The 27,529-nt window shown below is 49.8% G+C and overlaps 1 protein-coding gene across 1 annotated transcript in view; it reads left to right on the forward strand.

The window, feature by feature from the left end:
• The window catches only part of DOCK1 (dedicator of cytokinesis 1), a 473,828-nt gene that overhangs the window by 421,306 nt on the left and 24,993 nt on the right, over positions 1-27,529 (forward strand). The window contains exons 40-47 of the mRNA XM_040486934.1: positions 10,938-11,027; positions 11,846-11,950; positions 16,315-16,456; positions 16,591-16,669; positions 18,147-18,231; positions 21,405-21,491; positions 24,230-24,406; positions 25,596-25,679. Coding sequence (XP_040342868.1) covers positions 10,938-11,027; positions 11,846-11,950; positions 16,315-16,456; positions 16,591-16,669; positions 18,147-18,231; positions 21,405-21,491; positions 24,230-24,406; positions 25,596-25,679 — 849 coding nt within the window. The remainder of the gene's footprint in view (positions 1-10,937; positions 11,028-11,845; positions 11,951-16,314; positions 16,457-16,590; positions 16,670-18,146; positions 18,232-21,404; positions 21,492-24,229; positions 24,407-25,595; positions 25,680-27,529) is intronic.

The raw sequence follows: 27,529 nt of genomic DNA on the forward strand, positions 1-27,529 counted from the left end.
GCGCTCAGGCAGCAGACGGGACTATAACCTGAGTGACCCAGTCCTGGAGTCACGAGGGACGTGTGGTCACTGGCATTTGAAATGCGGCCAGTCCGAGCTGAGACGTGCTGTCAGCATAAGGCACACGCTGGGTTTGTCACACTTAGTGAAAGACTGTCGTTGTGGGCTGGATTGTTTCTGCCAGAAATTCAGAATTTCAAGTCCTAATGTCTAGTACCTCCAGATGTGACTGTGTTTGGACCGAAGTCCTTTCAAGAGGTGACTAAGGTAAAACGAGGTAACATGAGGACTAGTGCACTTGTGAGAAGAGATCAGGACCCCCACAGTAGGGACCGTATGAGGACATAGTGAGAAGAGGGCCATCTACGCGCCACACAGAGAGGCCTCAAAACAAACCATCCAGCCAGTGACCAGATCGTAGACTGCCAGCCTCCGAGGGAATAAATGAGTTTAGGGTACCCAGCCCGTGGTACTTGGTCATGGCAGTCAGAGCAACCGATACAAATGTCAGCTGTCTCACTTAATTTTTTGTTATTGATTACATGCTGAAATGATAATATTGCAGATATATTAAATATTAGTAAAAGTAACCCCAGTTTTTAAAAAGGTGGCTACTAGTAATTTAAAATCACATTGCATTACATTTCTACTGGACAGTGCTGATCAGAGCCAAAGACTTTGTCCTCCCTGAGCATTAGGACCGTTGTCCAAGGGTGACTAGCCTGGGTGGCTCAGTCGGTTGAGCGTCCGACTTCGGCTCAGGTCATGATCTCGCGGTCCGGGAGTTCGAGCCCCGCGTCGGGCTCTGTGCTGACGGCTCGGAGCCTGGAGCCTGCTTCGGATTCTGTGTCTCGCTCTCCCTCTGCCCCTTCCCTGCTCACGCTCTGTCTCTCTCTGTCTCGAAAATAAATAAAACATTAAACAAACAAACAAACGCATTGTCCACAGGCACATCCATCCATCTGCTGGTGTGAATGGAAGCTTTACTCTCACATCCTTTGGGGCCATCACAGGCAGCCAGTATTGCTTATGTGCCTGTTGGCATATATTCCTTGCGCTGAGTGCATATTTGAAAAACTAAACTACATCTAAAAGAATTAGAACATGGGGACCAAAGCCAGGAAATAATAGAATTTATGCCGGAATGACAAGGGGAAACATGCTAACAAGCCTCAAAATTAGATTTTTTTTTTCTTGTGACCCAGTGTCCTTTCTAAAATTTGGAAAAAAAAAAAAAAAACTCTCAAGAGGATGTTTAGTTTATAGGGCACCTGGCTGGCTCAGTCAGCTAAGCATCCAGCTTTGGCTCAGGTCATGATCTCGTGGTTCATGAGTTCAAGCCCCGCATTGGGCTCCACACTGACAGTGTGGAGCCTGCTTGGGATTCTCTCTCTCCCTCCCTCGTCCTCTCTGCCACTTCCCCACTCACGCTTTCTCTCTCAAAAATAAATACATTTTAAAAAAGAGTATGGTAGTTATTTACATTAGGGAATTTGGAGGGATAGGTGAGTTAGGGCTCCTTTATGGCACAGGATTCTCTGAAGGAAATACACACAAGGCAAATGTTCGAGAGGATTAGGAAAGAGATAGGAACAAAGAAGGTAGGAATAAATCTAAATCAAGAAAAGCAACATATAGCTTTGTTGGAGCAAGGTGCAGTTTTTATTTTCTTACTTTATTTATTTTACTTTATTTTATCTTACTTTATTATTAAAATTTAGACTCATGCCCCTCAGGTATGTTGTTTTCTTTTGTGCTTTGACCAAAATCCATCATAATCTCATTATCGGCTTCCCAAGCCCTTAAGGATGAATCAGGTTTTCTCACTGTGGTTTGTATATCTAAGTGCCTTCAGGAATGAGAGCCCCTGACAAACTAGCTCTCACGTCCGCACTGGCTTGGCCGGGATCCTCCCCGAGGCGTTGCTGAACAAGTCAGGTCCTTGGGTAGAAGGGCCGCTGCTCGAGCCAGTCCACTGAGTGGTCCCTTCCTCATAAGCTCCACCTTCCGGGGCTTCTGGTCCTGGCTGGATCACTCAGCCTCTTCCGGGGGGCCCCCCACACCCATCCCTGTGACTCTGCTCCCTCCCTCAGTCACCACTCTACTTTCTAACAAAGTGGCCATAGTATCATTGCTTGAATCACTGCAAAGGTGCCCAACCCTCTGGGGCCCCCACCACACCCTCCACAGGCAGATCCAGGCTTTTCGCTGGCAGGAGCCCCCCACCCTTGTAGCACTCTTCTCTCTACCCACAATATCCTGCCTTATTTTTTAGAACATGCTCTTGGATTCCCAACCATCTGGACTTCCCACGGTCTTCCCTGGGTGTGGAAGGGCACCCCCGCCCCTATTGTTCTCTTCACCTTGGAGCCTCCCCACCCCAGCCATCCAGGAAGGTGCCTCCCCACCCCTCCCCTGGCACTCTCTGCCCTGGCCTTGGAACTATTTGTATGTATCCTGTATCTCCCTACTTTGAGTATTTCATGCTTCTCAGGCCCCCCTAAGAAAACTGGGGGTCTTGTTAAAATGCAGATTCTGATTCAGTAGGTCTTGGGTGGGGCCTGAGGCTCTGTGTTTCTAAACAGCTTCCAGTAATGACAAGGCAGCTGGTCCAGGGACCACGGCAGTCACCAGGCCCTGCTTTGGCTCAAGCTACTTGGGGGCCGGGCCGGGCAGGCTGTGTCTGATGCTCGTGTGCCTCCAAGGGAGACTGGTGAAACAGACTGAACACTCAGGCAAAAAATTTTTTTAGTAAACTTTATTTTTTAGAGCAGTTTCAGATTCACAACAAAAACGAATGCAAAGTGCAGGGAGTCCCCACACACCCCTGCCCCTCCCCCTGCACCGCCTCCCCCTCCCCCACTGTCACCCCTGCCATATTTTGATTCATCTTTTATGGAATGGAGAGCCTTCTGGCCAGCGCTTGAGCAAAAGGCCACCGTCACTGAGACGTTCCACAAAGTACCTTCCGTTGGGCACGTTTGTCTCCTCTGTGGGGTCTTGGTTCCTGACCCAGACTCTGAGCCCCTTACAGGTCTCAAGGGGCAGATCTGTGGCATCATTTCTGCAGTGCGTGGGTTTCAGGGGAAGGGTGTTTTCCACCGGCTCCTTTCCCGAGCCTGGCGCTAACCCTGTTTCAGTACCGCGTTCGCTGCAGAGGCTATAGATCAGACAAAGACAGTCTTCCAACACCTGGACCGGCTTTTCCTTCCTGGACTCTGTGCGTCTTTTAGAAATGACAGTCCTCGGTCTGGACGATTGCCGGGGCTCATCCAGGGAGCGAGCAGGACAACCACACTGGGAGGGCACCTGGTTTGGGCCACAGGCTCGGATTTAACAGCTGACCCGGGTTGCACCCCAAACTCCATGTGCTTTGCTGCTCACGCTCCCGCAGCATTTAAGTCACAAGAATTTGGTTTGATTTTACATTTAATTCCTTGTAAGGGGGAGAAAATGCAGTTTTGGTTTAAAAATATATATTCAGGCAGGGGGACTTCACGCCATAGTTGAATTTGAAGGCTGGGGATCACGAGATTCTAAAATGGAACAGGACCTCAGTCTGGCAAAAGTATGACTCAGTTAAAGCTCCATCAATACAGGCTGTCACCATGTGGCTGTGTCCCTGTGTCCGTAAGGAAATCTTCATTATGTCCTTAATATGTGGAAACTTTACACGTTCCAGAGCTCATTTGCACTGTTGTAAATGTATCCGGCTTCCTAAGGGACATAGGGACTTACAGAATCCGAGGTAGACCTTGGCAGGCAGTAAAGGAGCGGCCGCCCGTGGAAAGCGTCCCCGAGGCCGCAGGGACAGCGGACAGGAGGACAAGGGACTGGGGTCAGAGCTTATTAAAAGTTTCTCTGTCTTTGTGCTCCAAAAGCTGCAGTGCTGAATGGATTTTCTGCTGCTTTATATTGGACACTTCGGCTTTTGAATTCTGTACGGTTATCTTTCTCTATTTCTTCCACACGAAGTCATTCTATTTTTGCTTTTCTATCGTCTTCAAAAGTTTTTGAACGTCTTTCAGCCAGGCTCTTGGACTTTTCATCTTTTTCTTTCTCTCCATAAAACGTCATTTCCATCTGTTTCCCTGTTCATTCTTTTACAGTTCTTCCTTCCCAGGCTAATAACCACTCCTAGCTCCTTTTCCATTCTGTTTTTACCACCCGTTTGAGCGTCCCCCTGAAAGCCTTCTGTCGGGCTTTATCCCTGCAGACGGGCGTTCTTTCCTGAACATGCTCTGTATTGTCTGTCTTATTGTGTTTGCTTGAGGCCTAGTAATTTTCAATAAAGCCCTTAATCCAAGTACTTCACTGAAAATTACCAGGCTTCTCTATGGAGGATGAGTCAAAAATAGAAGCCCTGCTATCAAGAAAATGTAGTCGGAGCGAGCGAGCGAGAGAGTCCACATTAACCAGCGTTCAGCCACCTCCGAAACCAAGAGGCCGCCTGGCAGTCCCGATCAATGGGGATCGTGACTGTGAGCCCATGTGCTGCGTGAAGCTCTGTGACTGTCTCCACCCGGAGCCTGGCTTCCTTTTCCCTTAAAATAACCTCGCCTTGACAAAGTTCGCACTTTGCCTTGCGCCCAAGTCAAAAATGAGGCATCTCGCGTCTTCCTGTGAACTAAAAATAAGGATTTGGGGAGTCAGTTTCTGCATTCGGTGAAGTGGCTGGATTTCTTCTCTGAGGATGTGGGGTGACATGTTTTCATCCTCTTAGTTTCCCTTTTAAAGCACAGGGGTTATTAAGAGGAATTGCGAGGACGGGCACGTAACGACGCCCTCCTCCTGGATTACGCTCAGCTTTTCCACAGTTTTGAAAATCCTGAAGTTTGCCAGAATCTATTCGGTTAGAAAAGATTTGACCTGCTAACGTGTTCAAAGAGATCATGTTAATAATGATTTGCTCCTATATAAAAAAAAAAAAAAATCATGTTTTATCAAGGCATGAGCAAATTCAATGTTTAGAGTCCATAACAACACTACTCCCCACTCTCTGCAGGACCCCTAACAAGTACTCCCACTGCCAGGCCTTACTGGTGCCAGGGGCGCCCCTGAATTAGAGGCCAGCCTCCAGGCATCCTCGTTGAGCCCCGGGGGTCATGTGCAAACAGGTAAATCACAAAACCTTCCTCTGGTCTGACACTTTGGTGGATGCTGGGTCTACCTGTCTAACAGGTATGGGAGTGATTACTTCTAGGGAGAGTGGGCAGGCTTCATGGAGGAGGTGGCATTTCGACTGGCTCCTGAAGAATAAGATAAAGTTTGCCTGGCAATGGCTGGGAAGGGTAGGAATTGCAAAGGATGGGAGCAGCACAGGTAAGGGCCAAGGCCACGGCTCCTGAGGCCATCTCGCTTTCCTGAGGAAGTCAAGAAGTATGTCTGCAGGGTGGGGGGTGAGGGATCCTGAGACACACGGATGTAGAGAACTGGAGATCCAGTTTACCCGTGGCCTTGCACGTCCCCTGAAGATTTGATTTACTCCATGAAGCACAAGGAGCCAGAGAGATTTCACGCAAAGAGGCAACAGTGATTCGTTTTCCTCTTTTCAGAGGGCAATTCTGGCTACTTGGTTGGGGGCAGAGGGGACGGAGACCCACTGGGAGGTGGCCTGTGAACTGGAGGCCTGGGGCAAGGTCACTGGCAGCAGGGATCAGGAAAGGGTGGTGGCGCTTCCGGAAACGTGAAGTCAGCTGATCCCACGCTGCCTCCACTAAATGGGTCAGGGTCAGAAGAGCAAATGCCAGGCGGAGCCGGGGCGCCCAGCACAGCTGAGACGCCTGGGGACAGGGCGAGGATCAGCGTCCTCACGTGGCTGGAACATTGGAAGAGACGCCTCTGCTAAGTCCAGGGAGGTTCTATTTCCTGCAAGGCAGTTAAAGTGGTTCTGAGTGATGAGGTTCCCGTCACGCATCAGTTCTTTTTCAAAGGAGTTGACTTTCCAGCTAGCGGTTACCCGGGCAGTGTGATGCCCCTTTGACCTCCACACATCCCTGGCCTACCCTCATCCACTGGTCTGTGTCTGCGCCCACAGATTCTGCTTCCCTCCTCCGAGGGATGGACTCTCCACATTCCTACCCTGTGTCCCGGACCTCCCTGCCCATCCCAGGACACCAGGCCAGCCCGTCTGTCCCGCCCATGTCGTGTCAGCGCCTTGCTCGCTATTGACTAATACACCTCCATCTACAGCCACACCCTATTTCCCCCGTGTTTAAAAGAAGTTCTCTTGTTCGGACTGCCTGTCAGTCTCCTCCTGTCTACACAATTCCTCGAAGAGCTATCTGGACTCACTTTTGTTCCTCTCCCTCTGTTCTCTCTGCTCCCATTGTAGATGCCCAATCATTACCTACAGAATCAAGGAGCACAATCCCTTCCCTGCAGCCTGATTTAGGCTTTTCAGAGTCTCGCAGAACTACAGATGTCCTGGCCTGAAGAAAAAATGCAAAACCTCTGCGTTTTATATGTTTCCTTCCAGGGCATTAAAAGCTGAGCAAATAGTTTTCTGTTTTGACAGGCAAAAAGTTTCTGTGGGGAGAAACAAGCCATATTAGTGAACGTGACTTAGATGGGCAGTGATTCCTTGAGTACTTGACTGCACCAGAAGGGAGGGCTTGTTGTTGATAAATCCTTTATGAACCTTTTCATAAAGGCTTCCTACCTAAGTCCCAGTTCCCACTGGCTTCCTGCCCCATCTGACCGGCTTTCTAGATGCCAACTCCGCCTTGTGCCTGCATGTACAAGGAGAAGACGGCATTGTTCCTGCCAGATCGGGCGGCCCTGTGCCGCAGACCACAGAGACAGTGCACCTGCTGGGCTGCGAGGGGGGGTCTGACTCGCTCGCTCTCTCTGAGAAATGTCTTTGCAAAAATGTGGATCCTTTGATCTAGCTGACGCAGGTTGAAAACACCAGGAGGACCAGGGATGGAGCTTGGCTCAAGAAAGAGAAGAGGTCTGGAGAGAGGGTAGGTGTCTACAAGGGTCTCTATTCTTTCAGCTGAGCCACAGACCTCGAGTCACCATGGCCCTTCTCATGACACGCATCTTCCCTGGGGACTCCCACCCTTCATCCTAGAGGGACTAGAAGGAGACTGTCACTCGCAGGTTCCTGGCCTCGCTTACTGGACAAGACCTAACGCTAGACCTCACTCGTCTCCGTGCAGAGGGATCTCGACCAGTGTTCTGGATTCTTCCGTACCATTGCATATCCTCAGCCATTCAAACGTCCATGACCTATGTGGGACACTGGAAATTCAGATGCAGTTGAATATGACTCTTCCCCCAACAATTGCCTGGAAAAACAGCTGAATTTTGGAAGAATAATGAGACTCAAGCATCCCATAAAACATCTTCACCAGTGAGTCACTTACAGCTAGTAAGTGGATTCAACCAGAGTTGTCCACGCTGTGCTGGTGAGTCATCGACAGCCTGAATTAATAGTAAGGGACAGTCATCCTGGCTGGCATCTACCCTGTCATCCACCATGGCTCCCGTGCCCAGTGAGGTCAGTCTTGTCGTCCTGTGGGTCAACTGTGCGGTTCTCCATAGAAAATCAATAGCTGATCTGTTCTCCACAGCCACTGTTGTCATGGAGCGAAGGAAGGAGTTTCACCAGAAGGAAAAAAAAAAAAAAGAAAGAAAAAGTTTGTATCCATGACACTTGAAGAAATGGTACTTCCTGGTTACTGGGAGGTTCAGAATGGTAGAGAAAAGGTTATCATCTCAAGAGAGTGTAGCTAAGACCATCTGAAGAAAAGGGACAGAGGAAAGAGTGTTCTCCGAGCGGCAAGTAACTAGCGATTTCAAGAATTCAATAAAGTGGACTAAGGATTTCAAATCAGAAAACAAAGGTGTGTGTGGATCTGATGCTTTCTCATTCAGGGCTGTGGGAAACTTCATAGCCTAGTGCAGGAGCTAAGGCAGAAGTTCAAACCCACAAGTTAAAGCCAATCTTTCACAGAGGTAATCTAAATCTCGATTGCATTGAATCTGTCTTCTCTCTGGTACTGAAATATCTTCCAAGGTGTTCTCATCAGAAATATGAATTGCCCACACTCCTTAGAGCCCTATCCAATTAAAAGTAGATCTAAATCTCCCTAATGCAGAATCCTTTAAGACACTGGGGGAAGAGGAGGGAATGTGTATTTATAGAAAATCTGATAGAAAACACAACTATGTCACTTCAAGGGTGAGTCGGATAAGGTATTTATTCAAGACTTACATTTCTTTTAAAAACAATTACTTTTGATATGTATCTAAAGCATCTCCTCTGTCATTTAGGATAAAAACAGATTAAGCTTTTACTCAGTAATGAATTAGGCGCCCTAACATTCTAGGCAGCACATAGAGTGTGTGTTTGCAGAAAACTAAAGAAAAATCCTGTGACCAAGAATCACAAGTTAAAGTTTTCTTTGAAATGGAAATACTCTAAGGGAGGAATTGGTTACTGGAGCTTTAAAAAAGACACTGAAAGTGCGAGAGAGGTTTCCCCTTCCTAGAAATGTGAGCTTGGGCCCCGGCAGAGGACCCGAGGAGGATCTGGAACAGGAGATTAAAATAATCCCAGAATGCAAGGCATCTCTGAAAGCACCAGCGGGATGGAGACAGTGGCAGCTCCGGGAAGGGAACAGTGTGTGGACCCAGGAAGGGCATCTTGGCCACTCTCTCTCTTTCCTGGGCGCTGGTCCCATCTCAGAAATCTTTTTCTACTCTGGGCTTATTTTTATTTTTGTCTTTCAAATTGTTAAAGTATAACTCTCATTCCAGAATAGCTTTTTTTCTCATAAAAAATAGCAGATGGTTTACTTAAGTAGTAGCTATAAAGAGTATTTTAAGTCTATTGGGCTGTTCAGTAATAAGTAAGGCCCTCGATTGTGTCATTCTACTCAGAAGAAGCAAAGACCAACCGGCAGATGGGTGTTCAAGGATGAGGGTGTGCCCAGTATGGGAGCTGGTCACTTGTGTTCTCAGTGGGAACCTGGAATTCATGACTAGTCTAGTTTTTATCTATCTATCTATCTATCTATCTATCAAGTTTATTTATTTATTTATTTATTTATTTATTTATTTATTTATTTGTGTTGAGAGAGAGAGAGTGCGCACACTCAATGGGGGAGGGGCAGAGAGACCGAGGGAGAGAGAATCCCACGCAGGTTCTGTGCTGTTAGCACAAAGCCTGACATGGAATTTCGACTCCTGAACTGTAAGATCGTGACCTAAGGTGAAATCGAGAGCCAGATGCTTCACCTACTGGGGTCCCCAGGTGCCCCAAGGTATCCTTTTAAACCCATCTGAGCAGGAGGGAGCGAGAGAAGCCGGAAGTGCTAGCACATGGTCATTGTTATGGGCTGAATGTTTGTGTTTCCTCCCTGCCCCCACTGAATTCTTACTTTGGACCACCACGTGATTGCCTTTGGCGATGAGGCCTTTGGGAGGTAATTATGTTTGTATCGGGTCATACGTAGGGGTGGCCCCCATGATGGGAATCACAGCTCTTCTGAGAAGAGGAAGAGAGCCCTCTCTCAAAGCTCTGTGAGCACATAGTGAGAAAGTGGTGTTCTACAAGTAAGGAGGAAGGCCCTCACCAAGAACTGAATCTGCCCGCACCTTGATCCTGAACTTCCAAGCTTCTAGAACAGTGAGAAATAAATGTCTGTTGTTTAAGCCACCCCATCAATGGCATTTTATTATAGCAACCCAAACTAATACATTCATGAAAAGCAAGAGTTTTAGAAAAAGATCAGGTTGGGCCAAGTACACCTCTCTGTGCCCTTGGGCAAGTTACTGACCTGTCTGACCCCCAACTTTCTTACCTGCAAAATGGGTATGATGAAGTACCCACCCAATGAGGCAAGGGACTTGCTGGACAGACAGCAAGCTCAGAATCACTTGTCCTGACTTTAGCGGCCACCATCTTGTGGGAATGGTAGCCATCAAGAAGTGGGCGTTTCCTGGCTGGGGAAACGTTATGTGGAATGGTGTGGTGCTTTCCCGATTCTAAATCAATAATCTTCAGTTCTTCTAGTAAACATTCTTCAGTAGGCCTTCGGCTGTGGTCCAGAGGTTTTAATAATGCTCAGTTCCTGCCCTCAAGGGGCCTGTGGTCTCTAAGGAGGAATGACAGAGAAGCATTCCTGTTTCAATACATTACCACCAGGTTGGAAGTCAGAGGATCCTGGGTCATTGTGGGAGCGCACGGAGAGTTGGCGTCCAGAAAGGCTTCCTGGAGGAGGTGGTTCCTCCATATGTAACATATTCTTCTCAAGTCCACCACTTCATTCTTCCCAAGAAAAAGAAGGGAAATTCAGGTCTTAGTATATGTATCCATTAATTATTCCACATACGCCAAAGTCTATCAGCCCTCTAATAAATCAGTTACTTGATTGGAAACCTACTTTCAAACTACTACCACAGAAAATGCCCCCTTGCAAAATGATGGCAGGCTTTAAAGCCTCGCAGTATTTGCACACGTGAAGCAGCTTGTTGCAAGCTTTAATTTAGCATTGAAAGATATCCTGTTCTTACTGACAGTCCACTGTTGTGTTTATTCAATGGGATGATTTGGGAAAATCGCGAAACCAGGCTCCCTGTAGCCTCTCGTAGCCCCTTGGTTCCTACCCTCGGCTAACCGGCCGCTCCGAGGCATCAGAGGCCGTCCCTGGCGGTGGGAAGTAGATGGAGCAGGCCAGAACCGGCCAGCAGACTGCTTTGACCCTGGGCAGAGGCGTGACTGATGAGCCAGTAGTGGACAAGTTTAGTCAACTGACATCTGGTCATGAGCCTCTAGAAAATATTTGTATTTTTCCCACATTATTCTCGTAGTGTTTTCATATTCAGCAAGCATATTTCCAAATTGTTTTCTTATGAACAGTTGTATTACTATTTCATTCCTTGACTGCATGATTCAGGTTTGAGTTTCTCTTTCTTTTTCTTCGCAGATGTGGGAGGAGGCCATTGCTCTGGGTAAGGAACTTGCTGAACAGTATGAAAATGAGATGTTTGATTACGAACAACTCAGCGAATTGCTGGTAGGTCTTCTTTTCTTTCTAGTGAAGTAAACACAGGCAATCCACACTTGTTTTTCTGGGATTTCCCTTCCCGTTTTGACGTTGGGATTCCCCTCAGGCCTTCTGTGGGCTTGGCCGTGGTCCTCCATTTTGTCCAGGATGAGAGTCTTGATGTATTTGCTGACCGATTCTGGCTCACGAGCACTCACGTTTATTCCCAACTGAGCTTTGGTAACCAGACTAAAGCTGTAAACAACCGCTGACCCCACATGTACAGAGCTCTTGGTGGCCCCAGAGTCTCTGAGAACCTCTGCTGGTTTAAAACTGACCCCGTCTACAAGGTAGGTGGGTGAAGGGAGAGTGACCCAGACCTTTCTCCTGCTACAGACACTGTTTGTATTCAGCAGATCTACTTTATGATGGTATATATAATATTTATCATTAATTTAGACCAGAATTCTGCCCTCTTAAATTCCTCTTTAATGTGGCCCAGTATCTAACTGGTACCAGTTTTTAAAATACTAAAGACCAGCCACTTAATCAGAAGGAAAACCATTTCTGTGGCACCTCTTTGGTTTTTGAGAACACAGATAAATCATACTGGTTACTGAGTTTCGCTCTTTTGGGCAGATTCCCTGCTCAACACTGGGGGTGAGGGACAAATTCTGTCCAAGCCGTGCGTCGAGGTATCCAGATGCACCAGGCGCGTGGCACCTCCCTCATCGGCATCCTCCCACCCAACTGGAATTGCCAAAGCTTGTAGAGCCCACTGGAAGATTCTAGAAGAACAAATGCTCAAATGCACTATTCAAACCTGAAATGTTCTTTCTTCCTTTCAGAAAAAACAGGCTCAGTTTTATGAAAACATCGTCAAAGTGATAAGACCTAAGCCTGACTATTTCGCTGTTGGCTACTACGGACAAGGATTCCCCACATTCCTTCGGGTAAATTTTGATTCTGTTTAATCGAAGCCAAGATTTTGGTTGCATATAAGCTTTCCATCTGAACTTCCCTAAACAGAACTCTCCTTCAGAGATTTAGGTGTGTTTTTTAAATTGTGGTAAAATACAGGTGACATAAAATTTGCCACCTTAACCAATTTTAAGGGTACAGTTCAGTGGCACTAAGCACATTCACATTGTTGTGCCATCATCCATCTCTGGAACTTTTTCATCCTTCCATCCTGAAATTCTGTATCCAGGACAACAGTGACTCCACGTTCCCTCACCTCTCAGCCCCTGGCAGCACCGTTCTACTTCCTGTCTCTATGAATTTGCCTTTTCTAGGTACCTCATAAAGTGAAATCATACACTCTTTGCCCTTTCGTGTCTGACCTATTTCCCTTGACATACTGTCTTCAAGGTTTATCCATGTCGGAGCATGGATCTGAATGTCACTTCTTTTTATGGCCGAGTATTCCATTGTATAGATATACCACAGTTTTGTTGATCCATTCTTCCTTCAATGGACGTTTGGGTTGTTTCGGCTATGGTGAATCATACTGCCGTGAACATGTGTATTTTTAATTATGTGAGAAACTGTAAGGGGATTTTTCTGGTCACATTGCTGGGGACTCTGAATCACCTTCCATTCCTTAGATAGGCATGTGCCGTTCGACACGGGATTGAAGAAATACTGTGATTGGCAGCCAAATGCCCATTTCTTAGCACTCATGAGGCCAGAGGAGAAATTGTGTACATAAATGCTGCTTGACCTACTAGTAGAATTGTTTAAAGTTTCTCTTGGATGCCATTGACCAGTGGGCCATGATTTCCTGTCATTTCTTAAGACATTTTTTGAAGGCACATGGTTTTCTCTTATTCTGGGAGACCACAGGTGATTCCTCTGGTTTGGGGAAAGCAGGATCTCTTGTCTAGAGCATAGCTGTGTGGGGCAGTTAGATCCAGGAAGGAGATTTTCCTAGTCCCGGAGCTGTGTTCCTTTGACCCTGGTGGTTCTGATTGCACAGACGTTCCTGACATCCCTTCATGCCGCCACCAGCAGGAAGGACTTACTTGCTGAGGACCTGTCATTGTTGATAAGACATCAACAAGTGAGCCTCCCAGGTCTGGTCTGCTTCAGAATGTGACCTGTTGATTTGTCCACTCACTCAAGGTCTGGGGTGACTGGGGCATCTGTCCCTACCCTGTCCCTGCTGGTGTGTCCTCTCTCCTTGACACCTCAGCTTTTCTCTTGCAGCTGTGGCACCACATGCCCGGGACAGCAGTTGACCAGAGACCCAGATTTTGGAGAAAATCTTTTTCCCCAAGAATGAGTAAAGGACATTTGGTTATAAGCCCTAAATTAGGGAGGATTTTGAAGTTAACTACATTTTATTTTTAAGAAGTTTATTTATTCTGAAAGATAGAGAGAGAGAGAGAGAGAGAGAGAGAGAGAGAGAGAAAATATCCCAAGCAGGCCTTGTGCTGTCAGCACAGAGCCTGATGTGGGGCTCAATCCTGTGAACCATGAGATCATGACCTGAGCCGAGTTCCAAGAGTCTGACGCTTAACCAACTAAGCCACCCAGGGGCCCCTGAAATTGACCACATGTAAATAAAAAACCAAGCTGAAAAATATTATGAGCTTGGAGTTGACGTTGTTAAAGGCTTTCATTAAGGTGTATAGATCTGTATGTGTGACCCCATGTATGTGTCTCTAAGAGAGAGATTGAGCCTAAATCATGGCTGTGCTGAGGTGTTACAGTGTGTGTGGCCCTCTGTGGACAGTGCTGTGACTTCCCACTACTCACTATGCTCTGCCCTGGCTTCCTGACGTGCCGGTGGGCGGGGCAGGCACTTTGCGGTCCCTGAGCCAATGGATGCCTGGCGTGTAAGTGGGCTGGGAGGGCACACACGATGTGTGTGCTCCGGGGACCGCACTGGGTCATCTCCCCTGTCAAAAGGACAAAATGCAAAGTGTGAATAAAGGGTTTAACGGGCATGATTAATATTGAACTGACTTCCCCGCCACACCTGAATAATTCTGCAGGACTATAGCAGTATATTTATTATGCTTCACAGATCCCCTAGCAGGGGTCAATCTGACAATGACATTAGCGGTTACAAAAACTCAGGGAAAATGTTTGGCTGTTTAATGCCCCTGAGGAACTAACTGTCCCTTTTGCTTTGTTTTTCTTTAAGAATTAGTCTCGTTGGCTTCTGGGTTTGCCTTTTTTGGTTGTTTGTTTGCTTTCATGTTAATATTTATGGTTCTTCCAAGGAATAAATATCTTTGACTATATATACATTTCCCCCTTGTTTTCATGTTTGAAAGGACTGCTTCAGAATGCAAAATAATTGACATTTCTAGAAAATGTTAGTAGTGCTTTCATCTATAACTCACTAGTGTTTTTCTATTAAAGTCTTTATATACATTTTATTATTATGTCTTTCTTCTAGTGTAAAGCATAATAAATTCATGCGAGTTTTGTAGTGGCCTGTTAATACATTAAATCTTCCTGAATTTCTGAAATGTTTGGCTTTATATAGCTTTAAAAGATGCCCACACTGTGTATTTATATTTCTAATTAAGGCTACATATTACTTTGGTTTCTGCTTGACATTATTTTTTTAGAGAAAGAGAACATTTTTCTTCTATAATGGGTACTTTAAGACATACCTAAGCACAAAGTGAAAAAAATATTCAATTCTTAAACTGTTCCTTCTTTAGTGATTTATGGGGACCCAGAATAAGTCGGGACTAGGGAAGGAAAGAAATTGAGTACCATAGGATCTCTCTTTATCTTTTGAAAATTCATTAATTAGACAAATTTTAGTTTGACTTCGAACTCAGTCTCTAGGAGGTAAGCGTAAGAATATTCCGTGGGGTGCTATCCTGTGGGCTTTCTGCCTTTCCTCTGCTCTGGCACCTGGCCAGCCAGGGTCAGGACGGATACCAGGGCTGCACCTGACTCATGACCAGCCAGGCTGGGCCTCTTGCTCAGCCGACAGATCCTGTGAGGAAAAGCATCGGCCCCCAGCCTCCTGTTTCTTTGGTCCCTTGGCGCCTTTTCCTTGTTGCCGTCTTCCTTTAGGGTCAGACAGCCCTAGGGGTGAGGCAGGATGTTGGGGGGCCGGGGGTGACTCTGGGGGGGCCCCAGAGTCAATGGTAGTGTCGCATCGCCCATTGCCACCTTTCTATGACTCAGTTGACACTCAGAAGACACTGTTGGATCTGTGAAGGTTCACAGAACTTTTACATCTTAGAATCCGGAAATTCCTTAGAGGTATGTTTACTGAGTGTGTCACACCTGGACAGAAATGGCCTCAACAAGGCAGCCTGCGTAAGGAAGAAGGCTCACCGGCCTAACACCCACCCCTGAGGTCACCCCGCCATCTAACACCACCCCCAGATGGACTCTCCAGCTTGGGATTTATGGAGGTGACAACGTGTCATTTGAGATGGACAGTAGCCAGGTTTTTGTGTTTTTTTTAATCTTTATTTATTTTTGAGACAGAGAGAGATATAGTGCAAGTGAAGGAGGGAGAGAGAGAGAGAGGGAGTCACAGAATCCAAAGCAGGCTCCAGGCTCTTAGCTGTCAGCACCGAGCCCGACGCGGGGCTCAAACTCACCAACCCCAAGTTCATGACCTGAGCTAAAGCCGGATGCTTAATTGACTGAGCCACCCGGACGCCCCCAAAAGCCATTCTTTAGAAGGAGAACTCTGATGCTGAACCTGTCATTCATCACTGGGTAATCACTGGCACAGCACTGAAGGGGCAGTGAGGGGAGTCCTCCCATCGGCCTCCGGTCTCTCCCCACTGGGGAGGCTGCGGTCCTCACACCTCCCTACTTTGTTCTAGACCCCTTTCCCTGTGGTTCTGCTGGTCGCTTGGCTGTGTCCTCTAGGCGACAGCTGGGAACATCGTGCTCAGGCTCTGAGGCCTCACCTCAATCTCACGCTCTCTTAAATTCCTCTCGGCAGGATGAGAGCTATTTAATTAGGACACCATGATGCCCTTGCCCTGGTGCTTGTACCCTCTCTCGCCACCTCATGCCCACTAGAGGGTGGGCCCTGATTGCTCACTTGGTTCTTGGTGGTTATTTTGGTTGATTGTCACTGTTAAGGCTGAAATCCACCCGCCGACTTTGGTAATGTGTTCAGTGCTTCGTAAACACTATTAACTTATGTGGCTCCTGTTTGCGTGTTCCTGATTAATAAGGCCAGTGTAATTACAAGCTGTTTTTCAATTCAATGGCTTTTTAAAGAAAACTCTCAAGCAGATTTTGAAAACCAGTGCATTTGTGTGTGAACTTGTCCTGACCTTCCCCCGTGGTGTTATTTAATGAATGTCACTGTTTCCAGGGGAAAGTTTTCATTTACCGAGGGAAGGAGTACGAACGCAGGGAAGATTTTGAAGCTCGCCTCTTAACTCAGTTCCCCAACGCAGAGAAAATGAAGACGACATCTCCCCCAGGCGACGACATCAAAAACTCGCCTGGCCAATGTATCCTTTAAGACAACCCCGCGGGACAGGATGCGATCTCAGCGCCGTGGGCCTGGGTGGTTGGGTGTACTTGGGGGCGTTGTCATGCCTGATGTCCATGCTGCCTTGTGATCCTTAACCCTCTTCACCCTTAGACATTCAGTGCTTCACCGTAAAGCCCAAACTTGACCTGCCCCCGAAATTTCACCGGCCTGTGTCAGAGCAGATCGTAAGGTGAGCGTCCCATTCCTCCTGCCCAACATACGGATGATGAAAGACTGTGCACAGATCTCTTACTAAGAATTTCCCCCTCGAAAGGATGGAGTTTAGGCTTTGGTGAGCTTTCCAGATGCTCTGTTTACTTTGAAGAGCAAGAGAAGCAAATTATTTTGAGCATCAAAACAGTGAGGGAAGAAGTTAGTAATGTGTTGCCGGAGGGTACCAGAACTATTCCTTTCCTGATGTGGGGAGGCCGGGAAAACTTGGGAGCGCGGAGGGGGCACTCTGGTCTCCGTGTGACCCACCCAGCCCCACACCCAGTACCTCTGAGTCCCGGTGCGTGGGGAGGGCCGGACTGTTTGCACGCTGTGTGACAGGAAAAGGGATTGGGACATTTGCTTTTTTTGGGTGCAGAACCCCTTGACCCCTGCACCACCACGATTGTATAACATGGGATCATAAGGCAGATTTTTAGACTCACTAGTCGGCTATCCAAATCTGAGGTTTTGTGCCTCTCCGTTGAACTGCACCCGACTTAGCAATGCTGTAGAAACACTCTCCTTTAGATGTTTCTTTGATATTAAGAATTTTGTTTTCTATGTGATGCATGTTCTGGTTAAGAAATTAACCTCTTCAATGGCCTGATAGTGCTCCGAATCTGTTTCTTTCGTACCCTGAAGTCTGGTGGGTTGTGTTCTTCCTCAAAATTCACTCTCCTCTCTTTAACCTCTTGTTAGCCATAATGGAAAGGCAGCCAGGGTTCTGTATTGATGAACGATTGCTTCCACAAGGCACACATTTTGAGGTTTGCCACAGTCTATCTCAGCAAGAGGCATTGGAGCAAATAGTGAACGGTAGCTTATGCTTAGCTGCTTCCCTGTGATGTGGGGAGGCCACCTGCCTTTCAGTGCAGGGGACGAGTAAGTCAGGCTCTCATATACGTGTGGAAGCCTCCCCCTCCCCAGGGACAGAAGGTACACACCTGTACCATGCATGCATGTCTCGCTGCTTGTAGGCCCTGCCTTCTGTAGACCTGAAACCGAGGTACGCAAGGCCTTTTTAAAAATAATAAACACATACTTTAAATTTTTTTAATAACTTACTAATAACTAATTGTTGATTCACTATATGAAAGTGATAAATTACGAATTAAGACGTTGAAGTAGGAAACACAAGAGCGGGGAGCTCAGGCCTGTTTCCATCCTCCTTGCTTCCCCTCTTCTCTGTGTGTGCCCGTCTCTTACTCAGCATCTTTTCTCCCCGGAAGGTTTCCAGGGACAGGGAAGAGGCAAAACCTCAGGGTAATTTTTCTACCCGCCAACATCTCTCTTCCAAGCCTGGCGGGGAGAGAAAGCCACAGCCATCGCTCCGGGTCAAGGTTGGGGATATTTTAAGGGATGCAGTGACCTGTCACCAGGCCAGACCCCACGTCTGAAAGCAGATCAGCCGCGTTGGGGGTTAAATGTCTACCGATCTATCTGTCTCTATACAGTTTTTACAGGGTGAACGAGGTCCAGCGATTTGAATATTCTCGGCCGATCCGCAAGGGAGAGAAAAACCCAGACAATGAATTTGCGGTAAGAAACGGCAACCAAAAAAATCCCAAAGAACTCATCCCGCCGCCTGCGAAACTGCCGGTGGAGAACGGGCCTCAAAGGCGAGCACGGTGCAGCGTTAGAGGTCTTTGTGGCCTGGGGGCAGAAATCCCAAAACCAAACCCTAACCCCTTCAAATGTAGTGAAATGATGAACATCTCACGAAGGATGTGGCCAAGGCCTTCCGAGTTATCAGAAAGGTCCCACTTCTTGCGCCCCGGGCACACTTGCTTCCCTCCTGGACTTCTCTGAGTTGTCTCCGTCTGGGCCCCCGGGGCCGGGAACACCCTGTTGGTGGTGCCTCTGATACAAACAGGCACACGGAGGGGCCGAGCCCTTTATGCAGCTGTTTGCAGATGACAAGCAGTCAGAGGTGAGCAGGGCAGAGACCCAGATGCTCGCTGTGCAACGCCTGAATTTCCCTGAAGCACAAGGTAACAGGTGCGCCCGGATACCACTGAGTCGTGGGCCGGGTAATTCTCTGTGACGGGGCCACAGCATCCCTGACCCTCTACCTGATCGATGCTGGTGGCACCTCCCTAGTTGTGGCAACCAATCACACGCTGCCAAATGTCTGTCCCCTGCATTAGTCACGGAAATGTTAGCACAGATTTTTGCAGCCTTTTAAAAAATGCGCCTACAGCTGGTTGAATGGATTCCATTTGCAAAGAATAAATCAATTCTTTGAAAAAAAGCACAGTTTTTTTAAGCGTTAACATTTCTCCTTCCTTCTGCCCTGCAAACCTCCTCTGGAAATCCCTAGACAGGGAGGCATTGGCCACGGGGACCCTCGGTGGGGGACCGGTGGCACTGCTGGGAGCCACGTCCCCCTGCCTGCGGTCAGGAGGGGTACAGAAGGCGAAAGGTCAATTACAGCATGCTGCTGGCCCGGAGAGAAGTTTGGAGCCCTTCCAGCAAAGTTGCCTCTACCCAGCCTCCCCTTGAAGCCCTAAGTTTCCTGGACTCTTCGGTCCTCAGGGCAATGCCTGACAGTGTCCAGTCACAGCGCTGGAGGGCCCTTCCTGCCCCGAGCCGTTTCCTGTGTGTCCGCTTGAGTTTTCCCACGTAGCACTCCGGTTTCTCCAAATGAAGACCGTGCTTCTTGGTTAATGCCGGCATCCCGGGCCTACTTGGTAACTGGTCACTGTGACGTGGCCTGTAATAGGGAGGGGACGAGTGAGGCACTGCCCAATCAAGACACCAGCGCCAAGGGCGGTGGCTTTCTGGAGGTCTCTGTCAGGGTCCCGTGGCAACAGCACTATCGTTTATGGAGCGTCTCTCGACTGTGGGATTTATGGGCAGTTTCTTGAACTTCCCTCACACCTCTCATATCCAGCAGTCATGTATATTCTCATACCGTAAAGAAAGAGGCACAAGGAGGTCAAGCAAATTGCCGATGGGTGTGTAGCCAATTGGGATAAAGCTCGGAATAACCGAGACTCCTGACATTTGGGGCTGCACTAAAGCCTCGGGGGCTGTGCTCCTTCTAAATGGCCCTGAAATCCCCTAATGGCCCTGTTATGCCCTCACACTTGGAGGAGGCTTTCAGAAGCCACAGGATTTAGTCTTTCACACACGGGATAAAGCCTAAGGCTTCCAGATAAGCATGAGGCTTTTTGCAGCCAGGAGAAGCCAGGCTCGGCCCTGCTGCAGGCGGCCTGGCTCCAGGGGCCGGGCACCCGGAAGGCTGTCCCCCCACCCCGGCCCAGCACTCGGGGTGGCCACTCAGCAAGGGGTGAAGCTCTGGGAACCAAAGGGCTAGGGAGGAGGGAGGCGGAGAGAGAGCGCCGCAGTTAGCCAGAGCTGGCTGGTCAGGAAGCCCGAGGCAGAACCCCGGGACCCTACCCAGGCTGTGTTGGCCCCTGGGGACGCCCCGCAGGCGTGGTCCGGATGCTCTCAGGGCACAGGCTGCTGTTTTCTAGGACAGGCACCTGGGGGAGCCGCCTCCTGGGGCCAGAAGAAGATTTAGCTGGGGAGACAGGAGGGAGGCCTCGGCTGGGCCCCTTCCCTCTCCCCTCTGGAGCCTCAGAAGCCAGGGATAGAAGCGTCTCTGAGATCCAGTCCAGCTCTCTGGAATTGCTGACATTCCACTGTCCCAGCTCTTTTTTTTTTTTTAATTTTTTTTTCAACGTTTATTTATTTTTGGGACAGAGAGAGACAGAGCATGAACGGGGGAGGGGCAGAGAGAGAGGGAGACACAGAGTCGGAAACAGGCTCCAGGCTCTGAGCCATCAGCCCAGAGCCCGACGCGGGGCTCGAACTCCCGGACCGCGAGATCGTGACCTGGCTGAAGTCGGACGCTTAACCGACTGCGCCACCCAGGCGCCCCTGTCCCAGCTCTTTATGTCAGGACCGCTGCTGACAGCGTCGCACTGCCCAGCGATGGCCCATTGTAGGGACGAGGTTGCCACAAGCTGGACGCTGGCAGAAGGCGGGCGGCGGGTAAGACCCCTTGCACGGGCTTCTGCGCAGCGTGCGGTTACATTTACTGGCTTGAAGCAGTTTCCCACAGTACATAATGTACTATTCTACGAAGAATATGGATTATAAAATGGTAGTTACTGGCAATACGCGTGTTTTGTCACGCTTAGTAAGAAGTCTTGAGCAACAGATACTAAAATTGTTTAAGCCATCATCTCTGATTTTTTCCATATCCTTAGTGTTTCATGTAAATGGGTATTGGTTGTGCAAGAGAAAAATGTAAGCCTGAAATGCGGATTGATTCGTATCAGAAAAAGTGACTAAGGTTTTCCTTAAAGCCTTTCTGCCTTTGAGTGTAACTCGAAGTACGGCTAACGGAGGAGTCCTTGGAGCCTTTCCACAAACCTATTTCCTCAGAGGGAGCTTCCCTCATTTTGACGTCCAGAACTCTCCCTGACTCTCCTGGTCTGTTTTCTTTGCCCAGATGTCAGAGAGGCTGGCACCCTTGGCCCACAAAGCAGGGGACACTGCTGGGCCTCGTGTGACCATCTGACTGATAGGCGGAGCCTTGGTCTTAACCTCGGAGCAGACCTACCCCGCAGAGCACGTGGAAGGGCCACTTGCGATCCGTCCTGGGAAGGGCTGTCCTGCCCGGAGGACTTTGCCTGACAGAGAACTGTCACCCTGCCCACACCCTTCTCCTGACAAATACCATGTGTGTGTTCCCTTTGCAGAACATGTGGATCGAGAGGACCATATACACAACAGCATACAAATTACCTGGGATTCTAAGGTGGTTTGAGGTCAAATCTGTTTTCATGGTAAGGATACCCCCCAGAAGGGACTGTCCTATACCCTCTCTTCCGGGGTGCGGTACGCACGCCACGACCCCAGGTCAGACGAGACTTAACCCACAACCACCCCGTGAGTTCCTCGGGGTATCAGCCCTCCTCCTCCACGAAGGTTGTAGCAGAAATGCTGGGTGATCACAACCAGGTCCGGCTTACAAGGAAACCAGAATGAAGATTTCGTTTCTCCTTCCGAAATATGTAAAGCCAGTCGTCGCTGCACTGTTTTGACAGCTCTCTCTGTTAACTACATGAAAAGTTTAAGACAAGTTCCAATTTACATACACGTTTTAAGGTCTTTCTTCCTGATGGTTTTATTGCCATTTACATGACAAACAACTTGAGTAATAGTACTTGCTCATTTCAAATAAAAATAGCTCGAGAATATACCCTTCGCTGGCACTTTTTAAAGAAATAATGACTCCCATCTCATTAGCTAAACTTTTTTGCCTTGCCTCAGTGGTGAGCTATGGGGCAGTCTCTTCTACCCCAGCCAGAAGCAGGCAGCAGATTCCTACTGAATCTATAGACGTATCAGGGGGTGGCATTTGCCTGGATAAAGAGATCTGATTGAAATGTGTCTGTTTTCTCCTGTGTCTAATGTCTTTTGTTTTCAGCCAGCAGGATCTTATCCAGAGGGGTGGTGCCTACCATTTAGTTTAGAAGGAGGCCCCCTGGAAACTCCTGATTTGGTTCCTGAATGTGGCTGGAGCCTCTCTTCTCAGCCCTGTTTCCCCTCGTGTCCCTCATCCATGCCAATCAGAGCTCTGGGCCACATCCGCACCCCCCATTCCCAGGTGCCCCCTCCTCCTTCTCTGGAGCCCCGGGTCTCTCTGCCTGTCCCTGCCTTGGGCACTTCCATTTTCTGCTCTGGGAGCTCCCGCTCCGGGCCCCCCATAGCACCCAGACAGGCCCTGATGGATGGAAGGCTCAGATTTGTGGCAGGTGGCAGAAATGCAAGCCTTTGCTGGCACCATTTAGAGCTGGTGACGTACGTGTGTGAGAAGACAGAGTGGGGGACTTCGCATAAACAGGCACTAATCTTCCTAATGAGCCTCTGCCCAAAGCCCTCAGTAATCGGGGATTTCGTGAGCCAGCCAGATTTCCAGAGGAAGGCGCTTAACAGCTCGGAAGTGGAGAGGGGTGAGCCCCGACTTTCCGTAAAGATGTGGTTCCGCCACCGGCTCTGTTTGCCATTTTTAACAAACTAAGAGGCTGGAAGCTGAATAATCCCAGAGCGGCAGAACCGAGCTGCCGCTGCCGACACCTGCCTCCCCCCCCCCCAACCCCCCCCCGGCCCCCCCGGCTTGTGCATGCCTCCTGGGACGGGCCGTCATGGGATGCATGTGGGGTGGCAGCTAGCCCTAGCTGTTGGACAAAAATAGGAAGCTGTTCCTTCTTGAGGCAAAGGGGATCCTCAGCAGGGAGTTAGCAGTGGGTCACAATGGAAAACCACCCTGCTGTGTTGACTTGGCAAAGCCCTGTGCCTGGGACGCTGCGTTCCAGGGTCTGACAAAGCCAGGGATGCGGCGACAATGGCGGTTGTGCGATACGTGCTGTTCAGGCTCGGGGACACCCGGGGGCAGCGGGCCCGCTGGCACGTGGCCAGCCACCTTTCTGTGTGTTACAGCCCGTCCATCAGCCCCCGGGCAGCACAGGGCCAGCAAAGCAGGTGGCTTCCCCCACGGTGATTCCGAACGTCCCTCTAGAATCTGGGACCGGCCATGAGCAGACTTGTCCCTGCTCAAGTCCCCGCTCCCCCTGCTCCCCTCTGTCCAGCAAACACCCTCCCCCCCACACCCGGGAGCTGCAGCAGGAAGAAAGCAGGCTGTTCTGCTTTGCTCCTTGCTGCAGAGGCCCTGGGGTTCCCAGGCTCAGGTGGGGACCCATCCCGCCTCTTTAGGAAGGACCAAAATGATCGTGTGTTGAGATCACCCCTGGGTGTGGCTCTGTGGCCCAGCTGAGCGGGAAGGGGTCGTGACTGTTTTAAACCCGGCCGTGTTTTCATGACACCTTAGCACTGAGCTAGCGAGGCGTGCTCGGCTGGGCCTTGCAGGGAGCTGCGGGCCCCCAAAGAGAGGAGGGCGTTTGCGGGATGGACGGCGGTCCCCTGCCTCCTACACTAAAGGTCCCGCCGATCAGTGGCAGGTTTTCCTACAAGGGGCCATTGGAAGTGGTGATGTGCTCTCCCTGGGATGGTGAAGCCGTTCCCTCATAAGACGGTATGGGATCTGATGTAGAGACCAGCATAGAGCCCTCCTCCGCCTCCCTGACCAAACAGGCACAGGGGGCTTACACAGTGCCTAGGCCTCCTGCCTCAGGGACACTGCCAGATTGCTCAAAATTTCTCAAAACCTTACCCATTTTTAAACAAGCAGATCACATGTGCAAACACACGCAGGCACACACACATGTACACACACGCACCCACACACATATGCACACACACACATCAGAGCCAGACAGCCTCCTATGATCCCTTTGGGATTTGTGTGTGAGGGCCACGCCCTTGGAAATGCACAACGACACGATGCTAAAATACCCAGTTGCTGTTGTTTGGGTGATAAGGGACCCTTCCCAGCAAACCCCCCAGGAAGAAAGGTGCGTGGGGGAATAGGAAGCCTGGCCCCAGTTGGAAATGCTCCTCACCAGAGGCCCCTGGTGCCGTGGACGCAGCTGGCCTCAAGTCACGTCTTCCTTCTTCCCCGCAGGTGGAGATCAGCCCCCTGGAGAACGCCATCGAGACCATGCAGCTGACCAACGACAAGATGAACAGCATGGTTCAGCAGCACCTGCACGACCCCAGCCTCCCCATCAACCCCCTCTCCATGCTCCTCAACGGCATCGTGGACCCTGCCGTCATGGGAGGCTTTGCGAATTATGAAAAGGCACGTGACATGCCCGCAGTACGGCCCTGTCCTGGGACAGACTGTCTCCAGACTCTTATGTCCAAGCCCTGAAACTTCGCTGCTCTCACTGACCGATCTCAGCAGGGACTGCGCCAAGGCCAGGCCGGGAGCTCCCAGAGGCGCCCTATGCCGGCTGTAGGAGGTCCAGGCCCGACCCCAAGCGTGACTCCCCTGGACATTGTCCCCCCCAGGTTGGGTTGATGGAGCTCTACAGAGCTGCCCTCAGGTGGCTTTCAAGAGTTCTGGGACCATTAAAAGCCAAGAGATAGAGTTTTAGCCAAAGACGAAAGAATTAGAACATCTGGGATAGGTGGGCATGGGAGGTAGGGGAAGAAAGACGACTGGTCTCCCTGGAAAATATCTCATTAGGAATGGGCAGAAGTCAAGGACACAGGGTGTGGTCCAGACCAGGAGTCTGCATTTTTTTAAGTTCACTTATTTTGAGAGAGAGAGACAGAAAGCACGAGCAGGAGAAGGGTAGATAGAGAGGGAGGGAGAATCACAAGCAGGGCCTTGGGAATCCCCCACGATCATGGCCTGAGCCAAAATCAAGAGTCGGCCATTTAATCGACTGAGGCCCCGGGACACCCCCGCTCCCTGTTTTAGTACTCAAGTCTGGAACTTGGCCGCGGCCATTCATTCCTTAGTGTCTGGGGCTGTTTTCCCGACCTATGGAACAATGGCAGAGTCGAGGCCCTTCCCAGAAGAGTGTGCTGAGCCCTTTTCCAGAAGGAGTAAGAGCTGAGACAAAAAGGGCACCTCCGGAGAGCCGGCTAACAGGAGTGACTGTCCTGGGCAAGGAGGGAGCACTCTGCCCTCAGCAGCCGTTAGGTGTAGGGCAGGCCCAGGGCAGGGGGCAGGGGGCAGGGTGGGAGTCAGGGGCAGGCAAATGGCTGGGGAGCCACCACCCAGCGGGCTGAGCGATCCAGGTCAGCTGTGGCTTTGCTGGCTTCCGAGGACAGAGGTGCCACCCTGTGTCGCCCCCTGGGCTGCCCGTTCACTCCACTTGTTGCGTTGGACCTAACCAGACATTTCGCGCCGAGCGCTGGGGAAGGTCCATTCCCTGCGAGAGGCGGGTCTGTTGTATACCCGGTTCTGTCCCCAGGGTCAGGCGCAAAAACGTGGGTCGGGTGAGCGGCGTGCTGAGTGGCTCTCCCTGTCTCCACAGGCCTTCTTCACAGAGCGGTACCTGCAGGAACATCCAGAGGCCCATGAGAAGATTGAGAAGCTCAAAGACCTGATTGCATGGCAGGTAAATGTCTGATGGCCTCCCAGCTGGGCCGCAGCGGGGAGAGGAGCCGAGTCGAGACCCGCAGCCACCCAGGCCACCTCAGCACACATGCCACCCAGTGTGGACGTCGGCCACAGTGCGTGCAGCCACGTTTGTCCCCCGAGAACCACCCCCCCCACCCCCACCACCACCGCTGCCGTGATTAACTCAACTCCTAGGCTGCAGTTGTGAATCTGAACACTCAGAAAGTCCTCTCTTGCAAATGAGCCTGATCTGTCTCTGCCAGAAAATCTGTGTGGTGTTGACAGAACAGAGTATGAGAGGCCGCAGCCTGTCCCTGGAAAGGCGCTCTCGCCCGTGCTGCCTACGTGGGAGGCACAGGTGGGCCACTGCAGAGCATCCACCCGTCATGTTCTCCCTGATGGGGGCCTGGGGGGGGGGGTCCTCCTTTGTGTTCTCCCTGCTGTAATTCTGTATGTTGTTATTGTGCTTCTCTACTCCGGAGGCCTCTGAGTCTTTCCTTAGAGGGAACTGGTCTTAGAAGGACAGGTCCAGAGGGTGTCTTGTGTCCAGTGGGAAGTAACTTGTTCACTTCGTGAGCCTGGTGGGCGGGGGGGGGTGGGTACATCCAGACCGGTTCTCCCGGAGCTCTGTCTACACTTGCCGTGTACTGAGGACGGCTCACCTTCTCAGGCTCCGTTTTCTCATGTGGGCGGCGAGGAGGGTACTGGCTGACCTAATCCCCACACAGCAGGCTGAGTAAAGGGGGCTGAGGGAGGGTGGAGGCCGGGGTCACCCTGCGCCTGGCCAGCAGCAGACCCCAGGCCACTTTGTTGGGCCGGGGGTCCCAGGCTGCCACTTGGGGCCCTGACACAGGTGAGGCTGTACCTCTGAGGAGACATCTGTGTGGTCACTTTGACCCTGGCCTTCCCAGAGCCTCACCTCAGTGGCTTCTTCATCAGCAGCATGCTAGCCAGTGTGACCTCTCAGGGTCGAGTGGGGCTGAGCTCTGGATTTGAGCCGACTTACAATATATGTATGTTTCCTTGTAATAAAATATACCTAACATATAACGTAACATCTTAACCAATTCAGAGTAGGTTCAGCAGCATTAAGGACATTCACATTGTTGTGCAACCATCCCTTCCCTCCATCTTGCCATCTTGCCAAAAATCTCTTCGCTAACCCTCCGTTCTCCCCTCCCTTGGAAACCACCCTTCTGTCTCTATGGATCCGATCATTCTAGGTACCTCGCGTAGTAGAGTCCTATGGTATTTGTCCTTCCGGGACCGGTTGATTTCACTGAACATGATGTCTTCAAGGTTCATCCAAGTGGTAGCCTGTGTCAGAAATTCCTTCTTTTTTGGGCTGAAGAACATTCTATTGGATGAATGGACCACATTTTGTTTGTCCATTCGTCTGTCAGTGGACACTTAGGTTACTTCCACTTTGGGTCGGTCGTGAATAATCTTGCTGTGAACATGGGTGCACAGGTATCTGGTTTTTTACTTGCTTTTATTTCTTCTGTGTGCATATCCAGAGGTGGGATTTCTGGATCAAATCGTAATTCTGTTGTTAATCTTTTGAGGAACCGCATCCTCCATGTTTTTGTCAATAGTTGTCATTTTCTGGTTTTGTTTTGGTTTGGTATTTTACAACAAGCCATCCTAATGGATGTGACCTTGCCACAGATCTGTAGGCATCTATTTGCATCAGAATTACTTTGTGATAAGAAACCCTGGGAGCTGGGCCCAGGGCTCTTGTTGGCCAAGGATGGTTCTCTGCATGAAATGTAAGCCTCCTGTGGACAGCCTCCCTCTGTTTCTAAAAGGAGAGTGTAAAAGCCTGAAGGATTCCATTTTAGAGGTTGT

Source organism: Herpailurus yagouaroundi, unplaced genomic scaffold (assembly GCF_014898765.1).
Source record: "Herpailurus yagouaroundi ecotype Mexico unplaced genomic scaffold, PumYag 163, whole genome shotgun sequence".
In the NCBI taxonomy this organism is placed as follows: Eukaryota; Metazoa; Chordata; class Mammalia; order Carnivora; family Felidae; genus Herpailurus; species Herpailurus yagouaroundi.